At 40.9% G+C, this 13255-nt stretch overlaps 1 protein-coding gene across 5 annotated transcripts in view; it reads right to left on the bottom strand.

The window, feature by feature from the left end:
* Positions 1 to 4273: 4273 nt before the first annotated feature.
* The window catches only part of LOC309584569 (uncharacterized protein), an 81992-nt gene continuing 73010 nt past the window's right edge, over positions 4274 to 13255 (bottom strand). For 4 of the 5 annotated variants that reach the window (XM_082300650.1, XM_082300653.1, XM_082300652.1 and 1 more), the window contains 3 exons: positions 6967 to 7053; positions 6144 to 6273; positions 4274 to 4802 (listed from right to left, as the gene is read on the bottom strand). In XM_082300650.1, the coding sequence (XP_082156776.1) occupies positions 4692 to 4802; positions 6144 to 6273; positions 6967 to 7053 (328 nt within the window). In that variant the 3' untranslated portion in view covers positions 4274 to 4691. The remainder of the gene's footprint in view (positions 4803 to 6143; positions 6274 to 6966; positions 7054 to 13255) is intronic. The other variant, XM_082300651.1, reaches the window with a different exon arrangement.

Here is a 13255-nt window from a genome sequence, read left to right as displayed (position 1 = left end):
TTTTTTCCCGAACCTGGTGGGGGGAGGGGTGGTCGTACCTTCTCTCAGAGGATATATTTCTAAATTTGGCCAAACCGGAACAAAAGTACAAAAGCAAATACTCTGACATGGCAAGGCAGCATGCAAATGTATTAATGATGAAGGCAATGAACTTTCAGTGGAAGAGGTACACGTTTAATGGATGATGCACACAATCCTGGCAGAGCAAGCAGGAACTTCACTAATGTGCTATGCTACTGGTTTAAAAATTAGCTACCTTCTGTAGAGACAGGCATTTTACAGAGTAATAGCTCTCTACTGGTGGCTTTTTAGGAAGAGGGGAACCAAAAATCACCTAATATGAATAGATATAACAACTACTTCACAGATCTGCATAGTATTTATAAAGCAAAATCAGAAAATATAGAATTTTTAAGAAAATATGACCTGGCCTGGGGAGGAAATTTATGTGCTTGGCAGATTTGCTTTTGTTTGTTTATCTTTTTAATAAAAAAACCCCAAAACTTTTTGTAAGGGAATGATTAATTCACACATGATATAACAATGTGCTGCATATTGACTTACACATGATGCATTAGCTAGTTAGGCTTCCATCCTTAACTATTAATTTTCAAAGGCATGTTTCTTTGCTAACTGTACACAATCCTTTGCATATTCTGTAACTGCTATATAATAGAGTTATGCCATTTCAGGATAACACTCCGGAAATCAAATTAATCTCAGCTGAAATGTGATACACTGCACGAATTCTAATTTCTCCCAAAGGAGAAATTTAGCTTTTCAAAGATATTACTTTCATTTGTATCCCCATTTCAAATCAAAGAAGCTGCCTGAATGTAGTGGGTTTGCATGGCCAAGATTTGGTAGCGTGGGGGTGACGGGGGTGGTTTCTGTGAGAAGCTGCTAGAAGCTTTCTTCATGTCCAGCAGAGCCAATCCCTAGTAGCTCCAAAGACAGACATGATGCCGGCCAAGGCCGGGCCAATTAGAAATGGTGGTAACACCTCTGTGATAACATATTTAAGAAGAAGAAAAAAACCAAAACATTGTGACGCAGTTGTAATTGCGGCCAGAGAAGAGTAGGGTGAGAATATGTGAAAGGAACAACTCTGCAGACACGGAGGTCAGTGGAGAGGGATGGGGAGGAGGTGCTCCAGGCACAAGAGCTGAGATTCCTCTGCAACCCATGCTGAAGACCATGGTGAAGCAGGCTGTTCCCCTGCAGCTCATGGAGATCCATGGGGATGCCTAGATCCACCTGCAGACTGTAGAGGCCCACACTGGAGCAGGTGGATGCCTGGAAGGAGGCTGTGACCCCATAGGAGGCCTGTGGAGAGAGGAGCCCATGTCTGAGCAGCCTGTTCTTGAAGGACTGCACCCTGTGGAAAAGTGACCAACATTGCAGCAGTTTGGGGAGGACTGTTGCCCGTGGAATGGACTCATGTTGCAGCAGTTCGCAGAGATCTGTTGCTTGTGAGATGGACTCATGTTGGAGAAGTTAATGGAGAACTGTCTCCCATGGGAAGGACCCCACGCTGGAGCAGGGGAAGGACTTCTCTCCCTGAGCAGTGGAAGAAACAATGTGTGATGAACTGACCATAACCCCCTGTGCCAGTTTGGCCAAACAGAAATATATCCTCTGAGAGAAGGCAGGTTACAACCACCAGATTCGGGAAAAATTGAATTTTCCTTGAAGGAAAGTGAAAGAGGTAGAACCTATTTATTTAACAAACACACAGGAAAAGAATAATAATGCTAAATAATAAAACCTCTCGCTGTGGAAAGAAAAACCTGGGAAAATTTCAGAGTCCTTCCGTAGTCTCTCTCTCCCCCTCCTTGGAGCTGGGACGGGGTGGTGGGCCCCCCTCCAGGGCCAAGGTCTTGGTGGAAATTCCTCCCGATGTATTCTGATGTTGAAACCGTCCAGCAGAGAAAAAGGGAAAAAAACCCAAAGTCCTAGGAAAACAAAAGTTCAACTCTCCGGAGGAAAAGGAGCTGAAAAAACTGGCCAAAAGCTGGCTGGAAAGCAAGCAGGCTGCTTCCCCACCCTCGCTCTGCAGAAGCAGACAGGTTTTTATCTCTGTGTCCTTGGAACATGAAAACAAACTGCTTTGAAAAAGTACACTTTTGTCTCTCCCCTCTCAGGCTCAGTTTAAAGGCATAGAAAGGCATGTATACTAATTTCTGGGCATAGTGCAGCAATAGGGAATACAACATCAAGTCACCCCAAGACACTCCCATTCCCTGTCTCCCTGTACCACTGTGGTAGGAGGTGGAGCTGGGAAGGAGGAAGGGGTGGGGGGAAGGTGTTTTTAAGGTCTTATTTTACTTCTCATTATCCTGCTCTGATTTCGTTAGAAATAAATTCAATTATCTCTAATTTGAGCCTGTTTTGCCTATGATGGTATTTGATGAGTGATCTCTCCTGGTACTTATCTCAACCCATGAACCCTTCATTAAATTTTCTCTCCCCGGTCCAGCTGTGGAGGGGAGGGATAGAGAGGCTTTGGTGGGTGCCTGGCATTCAGCCAGCATCAGATCAACTGAAAGTATGTAAAAGCAAAAACTTCCCTCTAAAATACTTAATTTTATTAGTGAAATGGTACCAAGGACAACAAATATACAAAGAATTTCTTCGCTCTATGCTACTTACACATCATAAATAAGACAGTTGTTGTAAGACAGTCCTTCACAGTCTTTCTTTAAGCATACAGATTTGTCATCCTTTCATCAAAATAAGCTGCTTACCAATCAACAGCATGTGGCTTAAACATCACAAAAATGAGTGTCTATACTTTACATGGTAAAGCATTTTCTAGTCTTAAGTGTACACAGCCAAGAACATAAAATCCTATTAAAAAACGTGATTAAGCATCTTACAATCAAATTGGGTTATTTTACATTCCCTGTAATATGCTTTTCTTTTTTGATTTTGCTTTTGTGGTAGGAATTTCTTATGCTAAGGAAAATAAAACCAAATTGAAAGCAAATAGTTAATATGGTATTATTTTTTTTTTAGTTGAAGGAAATAACTTCCCATGAAGTAAGGCAATTAAGTAATTTGATTGTATTAAGTTGTTTTAAAAATAATCTACTTGATTTTAGGTATAAATTTCAAAGGTATGACTTAAGAAATCTTACAATGATGAAACTGATTAAATTAGTTCAGAGAGCACAAGCCATGTTTTAGCTTGACAAAAATATTTGGTTTGTCATTCTCTTCTTACATGCTTTTTCTTTAAAGAATGAAAAAAGAATCTCTACTATATCACTCCTCTGTAAATTAGAACTTTTTTCCGAAATTATTTATCCCTTCAGCTTTGCGTACGATTCCTTTTATATCACCCAACAGGTATCAGAGATGATGATGGAGAGGTAACAATTAAGGCCATCCAAATGTAGATTAAATGTCTAAAGGGCTGTCTTTGATGCAGGTGATCAGAAAATGCTTTGTATTCAGCTACTGCTTTTGTACAGTGGTGGTACCCGAAATGCATCTTTGCTTTCACCTATAAATCTCTTCTAGTAATAAAAAAAGTAAAAATGGAGTTTTAGTATTTTAACAAGTGAATCAAAAAATCATTCTGAGAAATAACTTGCATTCTTGTCTACAGTATTGTGGTGACAAATAGCAATAGAGATAATGTAAGATTTAGATGAAAATAAGTAATAGCACATAAACATTTCTGGAAAATATCGCATTAAGAAGGCACAAAAGCTTCTGCTCGTGCTCCCATAGTTTTTTAAACAAATAAGAAAAAAACATTTTCATAATGGCACCTGTACTATTTGCAGCTGAACAGACACACTGCAGTACGGCTCTAAACAAAGCTGTAAGTTATAATAATATCATATAAATGTGCTCACTTCTGGAAGGACAAAAATAAACAAAAAACCAAAACAACCCCAAAATAACCCCGTAAGCTAACCTATTATCTATAACATAGCAATGTTCCTTTTTGGAACAGAAAAGTATCATGCATTGTTCAAGGACTTTAAAAGAAATAATTATTTTAAGCATAACAGTAAGAAATTGTTTTAAATAAAACCCAAGAATCTCAAGCAGTAAGAAAATGAAAAACAAACTAGTCAGTGGGCATTTAACATAAGAACCATAAAACTGTGTTTATGTTTAAAAATAATTTTCATTTATAACAGAAGACAGTGTGTACATTTATGCACCATTTTGAAGCACATCAAACGGTACACATTGAAGGTTTTGTGGATTTTTAACCCAAAAAGTAAACCAATACAAAATTCATGAACAAGCAGAATTTTAAACAATCTTCGATGCGTATATTCAGCTTTTTTGGATAGTACAGGTTTACATCTTTCAGTTTCTATTTATTTGTAACAGATAATGGCAAAACTTAACATAAATCATTTCACAAGTAAGTACAACCATCATGGAGATCCATGGATTATCAGACATGAATAGTTCTGATGGCATCTGCCTTTTCAGGGTATAACTACTTGTCCGTGCTCTCTTGCTTTACAGCAAGAAATTGACAAAGCTGTCACTAGAATTGGAAGAGCTACTAGTACTATCACCATGTTCAGGTTGATTACTTTGATATTTTCTTCCTTGTTCAGGGAAATAAGAAGCTTGAGATTTCATCACTTAGTTGAGTCAGAGGTCCATTCTTTGCTTTAAACCTCTTCCATTTTAATTGAGAGGTTTTTGTCATTTGGTCAACAGTTCCCATTCTGTTGTAGTTTGACTTCACCAATCCTTTCTGTATCTCTATTGCCTACTTCCTTGTCAGTTTCTGAATTCTGAGCCTCTTCAGTGTGATCTTTGTCCTACCAAAGATAAAATTATTTTTTTAAAAAAATTCTCTTAGCATTACAAGATATGACTTCCAACCAATTACTGGTATTTTGATTGCCTCAAGTTTTACATGCCTTGTTTCAGCAATTATCAGAATAGAGGTTTTTAAAGTATTTTTTTTAATTGGCTGAAGTTAAGCACTCATAATAACCTGTCACCCAAGAAATCATTGCCATAAAGTGATCTGTCTTTATGATCAATATTCAGGTAATACAGAACAAGCAGCATTATGGCACCTATGAGAAAAAGCTCCAGAAATTAGGATTTCAACATATTTTAAAAGTAAAACAGAATTGCAATTATTCTTTTATATTTTTTGTCAGGTAATTGATAAATTTTAAGAGAGTTGTTGGGTAAGACAATTACTTAAGCATGTGGACAGAGTCACCTAAATCAGCTGTTTTATAACAGTTGAATAATTCTGAGTACCACAAACTACTCTTTAGAAGCATGCTGGGTTTTTAATTCTAAGATTAAACATTTGAATATGTTTCTTTTCTTAACCACGCCACCTTCTATTTTGCAAGGGAAAAATCCCATACTACTCTGTCCTCAAATCTTCAGCTTTATTCCTGCAGAGTCAAATATGCAGTCCAGGACCAAAGCAACCAGGGAGAGGCTGAACTGCAGTTTATTAAAAATCTTTTCAGATCGAAAGCCTGTGCTGGTTTTGGCTGGGATAGAGCTAATTTTCTTCATAGGAATTAAAAGATGGGGGAAGGAGGAGGAGGGGGGGACATTCTGAGCAATGGTGTTTGTCTTCCCAAGTAACCGCTATGCATGATGGGGCCCTGCTCTCCTGGAGATGGCTGAATGCCTGCCTGCCCATGGGAAGTGGTGAATGAATTCCTTGTTTTGCTTTGCTTGTGTGTGCACCATTTGCTTTCCCTATTAAACTGTCTTTATCTCAGCCCACGAGTTTTGTCCCTTTTAGTCTTCTGATTTTCTCCCTCATCCCATTGGGGAGGAGTGGGTGAGAGAGCAGCTGTGTGGTGCTTAGTTGTTGGCCAGGGTTAAACCATGACACAGGCAAACTAACCCTGAACCCTGCTGCTTAGTTATATAATCTCCTTTATACCTGCCCATACAGATAGGCAGCCAGCCAATTCCTAACATATGGCACAGAACAGAAAAGAGAGAGAAACCAAAACAAAGTGTTTCAGTAACCTATTCACACAAGCTCCATCAAGTGGCAATACTTTGATAAACAGGGGGAAAAGAAGGGTGATGAAAAGAAAGATAAAGAAGGGAGGAAATTCCAATAATTGTTCCACTTGCAGCTCTCCACTCTATCACCTGGTCACACAGCTTACCTTCAAAGTAGTGGTGCTTTTGTCAGATTTCTCTTTTCCCTCTTTTTCTTTACTAATTTTTTTCTTGGAGTATTCCTTTTCTTTTCTTTCATTATTTGTGTCTTTTTCTCTTTTTTTTTCTTTCTTGTTTCTGTTTAAGAAAATTTTTACTCAAATCAGAATTTGATCCCACAGCAACAAATGTACTACCAATGCATACTCTGTACTGTACAGTAAATCATACAATAACTATGAATGTTGGTATCCTGGTTTGCTTTCTTTCAGAAAGGTTCAGCCACTTTCAAAATAACAAAAATGCCTTCACAAAGACAAGGGAAGAGAGCTAAAGAATGCATGTCTTCAGTATATGTGGTATTTGCAAAGAGAAAATCAAATTAATCTGTATCTAATGAAGGGCTTTTATTGATTTGAAGCAAATTTACATCGCTAACAGATTTAAAACTTTCCAGTTGAAAGCACACCAAAGATCAAATCCATAAAGGGCTTTTTGGTCTGTTTTAACTTAGAACTGAATCATACTGACCAATTGAAATTATCTGAGATAACTAATGAAAGGACAGTAAATCAATGAAAATACTTCCCAAATTGTTTCCAATATATGCATCTGCATCCACCTTTGAGTGTTCTGTTTTCTGAAAAATAGACCTTTTCCTTAGAAATGAAAATTACTAAAGAGCTTCTTCCAAACCAAAATACCAAAACCCAGAAAAAACACAAAGTGAGTTAGCTCCTTTCATAACACTGATCTCTATATCATGTTTCAATTTAACAAAAATACTATAACTTTACTGCTCATTAACTTTTATGTTTACAGCAAACTAACCTTCTTGGAGAAGGAGTTCGTGAAGACTTTTTTTTTGTTGTTTTAGGAGACTTGGAGAGACTTCTACTCTTCCTTTTACGCCTTTCTCTGGAGGACCAAGAAATTCAAGATCACCAAAGAAGAAAAATAATAAACTCAGCAACTGGATAAAACCAGAAAGCTCTTAAAATGATCTGACACAACTAAGTAAATATCCCTGAATTTAACATTATCTATGACCAATAATATATGAACCATACAAACAAACAAACAAAAAAAAAATCATGTTTCAGTTTGATGTGAGAGAATGGAAGTGAGAAGTAGGAAAAAAAGTTGTGCCCTTCCTTTCAGATTTTAGTTTTATGCTTATCCTCACATGCTTGTACTTATATGTGAAAACAATGGAAACACAGTGAATTCACTAATCCTGTACTAAGTTTCTTCAGTCAATAAAATAATAGAGTTGAATGAAAAGCCACATTAAGACAAAAGGCATAAACTTGTGCTCAAGTTACAAACTTCGAAAATTCACATTGCAAGCTTAAGATCACTGGAATTCCAGTTCAGCATGACTGAAATTTAATTCCTGAATACATAAACTAGCATTTGTATTGGTTTAGTAGCAAGCAGTGCAAAATTAATCTCAAGCTGTTGTCAAAATCAAAAAGAAAAAGTTAATATCTATTGTTTTCCTAGCAGTCCATGCTCAGCAAACCTATGTATCATTCTACAACACACTGAAGAGCTCTTAGTATTTTACAAAACAGATGTTTTATACAGATGTATGAAATTTGATGAAGTTGCTGTTATGGAGTCTGATCTCGAATAGAACAGAACATTAAATAACTGGTTGCAAACATACCAAGGCACATGATAAAGTAAAAATTGATCAACTAAAAGCTTCATTCAACATAAACATATAACCTATCTATCAAAGATGACTCTTTCCTATCACCTCTTCATAGGGCAGGAAAAGCAGACAGGAAGAACCATCAAAGACAACAGGGAAGTTAAAAACTAATTGTCAGGGCATTTTAAGATACAACACAATAGTTACACTTCTGTGTACCAGCTTTTGCAATTCACACTGATTTTCTTTAATATTTAGGAAGGCCAAGAAAACAACAGTTACTAGATAAATTACAAGAGCATATATCAAGATATACCTAGTATCACTATTTGGATTCATACTCTTGACAGTATCTAGCTTGATCTCCTGATGCTGCACAGGACAAAAGTTCATAACTATTTTGTTCAGCAAGCTCTTAAGTTTGGTTAAATTTTTGGTAAACAAAAATATAAAGTGGCCTCAAAATAATGGAAAGAACCCCCACAATCATTGATCAGCTGTTCACTGGTTAACATGCACCTCATTTTGAACATCCTCACATTTATCATCAGATAATGGAAATTGGAAATTAATATATTGTTCTGACAGTGCTCCCACTTGGTCTACATTGAGTACATCCCCTTTATTTTGTTTTCCTGCATACATATCTGTGAGCAACCAAGTAAGTGCCCTAGTAATTGTGTTCCAACTATAAGCTGTTTATTCATGAAATCTAATTTTCAGTTTCTGCTTTTCATATTTCAAGTTGAAGAACTACAGCTGTGTCTGACACCATTCCTACCTCTATGTTACATTTGTCTATAAAAAGATTTTTGTGTAGCTGTTTTTATTCACACTTGAAGAACACTGATACAGCAAAATTTAAGGAAAAAGTTTGAAAACTTTGATACTGATTTTGTGACTCTAAATCATACACAGAACAAACATTCTTGTCTCAAAGGGAAAATTCCACAGGGTCATGACTGGAGCCAACTTCCTGTTGATTTAAATAAAGTTCACTAGAAATCACTCCAAGATTTGCCTTAGACCAACATCAGGTCTAGCAGTGCTAGAATTTTTTGAATTCTGAGACAGAAGCTTTGAGGCAGAGACATTTCACAACACCTGTCTCAAACTAGCAGTACTTGGAAGAATGGTGGTAGTGTGGACTAACTCCCCCTCTACTTCACTCTCATGAGTGTTGAGGAATACATTCTGTGCAGGTAGCTCAGTGTGCAGCTGCAGTGTGAGCTGCAGATTAAACTCTGGGTGGTGGGAAATAGCAGGACCCCTAGGAAGAAGCTGTGAACTGGCACTGACCTTTTGCACAACAAAGGGCACAGGGACCTGTAGCACCAGCCAGGTGACCGGACAGACACACAGCAGGAGGTGAGGACTCAGCAGGAAGACCCCAGACTATTGTGCAGATAGACTGGAAGGATATAAAAGCCCAGGGATTCGGTTGTTTGGGATCCCTCCTTGGAGGCACCAGCTTGAGCTGTTTCTGTTACTGCACCATTAATAAATTGTTTTAAGGAACCAGATGTCTGAGACTCTGCTACGGGAAACCTGGGGTTGAGCCAGTAATGAAACTGTGTGAGAGTGGGGTGTGTAAAAAACACAATAAACTTGTTTATCAACAACCTGGACAAAGGGATAGAATGTACCCTCAACAAGTTTGCTGATGATACAAAACTGGGGGTAGTGGCTGATACACCTGAAGGCTGTGTTGCCATTCAGCAGGACCTTGATAGGCTGGAGAGTTGAGTGGAGAGAAACCTAATGAGGTTCAACAAGGGCATGTGTAGGGTCCTGCACCTGGGGAGGAATAACCCCAAGGACCAGTACAGGCTGGGGATGACCTACTAGAGAGCAACTCTGAGGAGAAGGACCTGGAAGTCTTGGTGGATGACAAGTTGACCATGAGCCAAGCTTGCCCTCATGGCCAGAAAGGCCAATGGTATGCTGGGGTGCATTGGAAGTGTGGTCAGCAGGTTGAGGGACATGATCCTCCTGAGGCCACATCTGGAGTGCTGTGTCCAGTTCTGGGCTTCTCAGTACAAGAAAGACAAGGAGTTACTGGAGAGGGTCCAGTGGAGGGACACAAAGATGGTGGGGGGGGTCTGGAGCATCTCTCTTATGAGGAGACACTGTGGGAGCTGGGCCTGTTTAGTCTAGAGAAAAGAAGACTCAGAGAGGATATCACTACATATAAATATCTCAAAGGTGGGTGCCAAGAGAATGATGCCAGACTCTTTTCAGTGATGCCCAGTGACAGAACCAGGAGCAATGGCCATAAACTAAAACACAAGAAGTTCCATCTCAACATGAGGAAAACCTTCTTTATGTTGAGGGTGGCAGAGCACTGGAACAGGTTGCCCAGGGAGGTTGTGGATTCTCCCTCTCTGGAGACATTCAAAACTCAACTGGACATATTTCTGTGTAACCTGCTGTAGGTGACCCTGTGTTCCAGTGCAGTCTAGATCAATCCATGGCAGATTGTGGGGCTCTGTTTCCACCCCTGGGGCAGTCGGTTCCAGGTGTATTGGATGCCCCTCCAAGTGAAAGCAAACTGTGGCCTGCACTCTGCTGTCAAAGGGATTGAGAAAAATGCATTAATAATATCAATTGTGGCACCATTTGGCTGCTTTTGATTCCAGTTCATATTGAAGTTCCAACATGTCTGGTATGGCAGCACTCAGAGATGGTGACTTCATTCAGATCACAATAGTCTACTATCAGCCTCCATTCCCCATTAGACTTTCACACTGGCCATATAGGGCTGTTAAAGGATGAGTGGGTCCTGCTGATCACTCCTTGGCTCTCCAGTCAACGAATTAGTTCATGGACGGGAGTTACAGAGTCTCGGTTGGTGTGCCGCCGATGCACTGTCCTGGTGGCAATTGGTACTTGCTGATCTTCAACCTGCAGCAAGTCTACAAGGAAGGGATCTTCTGAGAGGCCATGGAGGGTAGATAACTGTTTGATCTTTTCTGTACTCACTGTAGGTACACCAAAAGATCATCGATACCCCTTTGGATCCTTGAAATACTCTCTCCTGAGGTAGTTGATGCCAAAGATACAAGGTGCCTCTGGACCAGTCACAATGGGGTGCTTTTCCCATTTGTCCCCTGTTAAACTCACCTCAGCCTCTAATAAAGACAACTCCTGGCCTCCCCATCACTCCAGAGATGCAGATGGATTCTGCACTCCTGTGCCTTGATGGCATCAGTGTATAGTATGCACTGGTATCTACTAAAGCTTAATACTTCTGAGGTTCTGATGTGCCAGGCCATCGAATACACACAGTCCAGTATACCTGGTCATCCCTTTCCTCCTCCTGGCTGAAGGCAGGGACCCTTTATTCCTGTTCCTGGTCAGAGTATTCACTGTCTGACCTTTGCGATGCCAGATCAGAAGTTCCCTCACCAGGGTTGAAGGAAATGATTTCAGTTTTTTTATGTCTGGGAGATTGCTGATCGCCTTCTTGTCTCTGTGGCAACTACACTGACAGTCTACTTGGGTGACCCCTTCTTAACAGCTCTCTTCCCTCTCAGTTCCTGGACACAGGCTTTCAACTTAAAGGTGGGTTCACTGTCCTGCTTCCTCATGTCCCCCCCACCTGGTCATGCAGAAAGAACCAGAGTTTGTTACATAGCCTGTGCTTGGGGCTTCCCTCTGACTGGGGCAGGAGAGGACTGATCTCTTGGGCTGCCCCTAAAAGCAGGGGTGCTGGCTTGTAGGGATGAGGAAGTACCCAGAGTTTCTTCTACATTTCAGAGATAGGAGGATGCCATCTCTACAGTTGATGTATCCATTTGTGGATAATACAATGATACCAAGCTGCTGGAATATGATGCAGGGGTGCTTTGAACCACCTTCCTCCACATGGCCATTGTGCAAGGGACATCCTCTGGATGTTTAGGGACTTTGTCATTCTTTAGATCATTATAGATGATTTCCAGCACTGCTACTTCTCTCAAGTACTAGATACCTTCATCTGCAGTGGTCCACTTCCCTGGGGAGTTCATAAGCTTCCTTAAATGGATATCTTGCCCTTATGCTTGAGAGAAGCTGTTGTGTTGGGGAAGATGAAACAGGAAAGCCTTATAAATATGATTGCCTGACAAAAGATTTTGGGAATATGAAAACTATAAGTGACATCGAAATGAAAGCCACCTTTTGAAATACCAAGTCTTAGTTACTGAACAACTGGAAAACAATGGTATGGCCAACTGAAGGTAATCCCCTCTTGATTGAACAATACCCTCTGCTTGCAGGCAGGTCCAAGGGTCAGAGCAGACCCTACTAGCTCAGCAGAAGGGGTCCAAAGAGTAGTTTTTAGAAGTTAAGATGTAACACTCTATGGTAATATAAGAACTCTTATAGGCTGTATGTAAACGCTATAGGATTTGTATCTTGTATTAGATTGGTTAGTGACTATTAGAATATTCAGTACAGAAGATGATTTATTGTATTGTAACCAGGACTTCAGACACTCTTACTATTCACTCTTACTATACTCTCATCTCTACACACATTCTCTCTCACTACTTCTTCACTCTCATTCCTCTCACTCTCTCTCTCTCTTTACTTACCCGCTTACTCTCTTGCTCTCTTGGGCCTGCTCAGAGCTGCCAGCTGCAGCTCTAAGCAGTGCCCCTGTACCCACGCCCTTTGCAATAAACCGCATGTTCCAAGATCTGACTTCAGAGATCTCCTCGTCTCCGTCCGTCTACGCCCGGTCCAGACTGAACCCAAAGCTCCCGAAGAACCTACAGTCTGGCGCCCAACGTGATTGCCGAACCCCCCGAGCACCTACAGTCTGGCGCACAACGTGATTGAAGGCTCGGTTCAGCCTTTTCCATCTGTGGGAGACTTCTCCATGGACGGTAACTAAAAGACCATTTATAGCCACCTAGAACGTGTCGTGAGCACGGCATACCGTTGCTGCACATCGTAAAAGCCGGAGATCTATAATTCTGCCGATGCAGCCCTCGAGCACGGGGATTACCTGGAGCTCTTGGAGGGAATTGCCTGGCAGTCCTCGAGCACAGACGGCCACTGCTGCGCAGCGGCTACCTGGAGCTCTTTGAGGAAGTTTGCCGTGGCACCCCTCGAGCACGGACACGCTGCTAAGCAGTGCCGACCGGAGCTCTAGGGAGGGACCCTGCCGTGTGCCCCGAGCACAGGCGAGTAGTGCTCAGCACCGCCCACACTGGAGCTCTCAGTTCGGACCCACCCGTGAGGTCCTGAGCACGGAAAGCCGTTGCCACGCGACGCCTAAAACCGGAGCTCTGAGAAAGGACCCAAAAGCAGCGTCCTGAGCGCCGAGTGGAGTGCCTGGCCAGCCCCCCACGACGGACCTCTGAGTAAGGACACTGCTCCTACGACATCATCTAAGTGAGTATCATACTGGTCTACTAATGGGACAAACGCACTCTGCCCATGACAGAGATCTCTATAAGCAACTTAAGCATT

Source organism: Coloeus monedula (assembly GCF_965178545.1).
Source record: "Coloeus monedula genome assembly, chromosome: W".
Classification (NCBI taxonomy): domain Eukaryota; kingdom Metazoa; phylum Chordata; class Aves; order Passeriformes; family Corvidae; genus Coloeus; species Coloeus monedula.
Note: the sequence above shows the minus strand (reverse complement) of the source record. Positions and strands in the feature narration are given on the sequence as shown.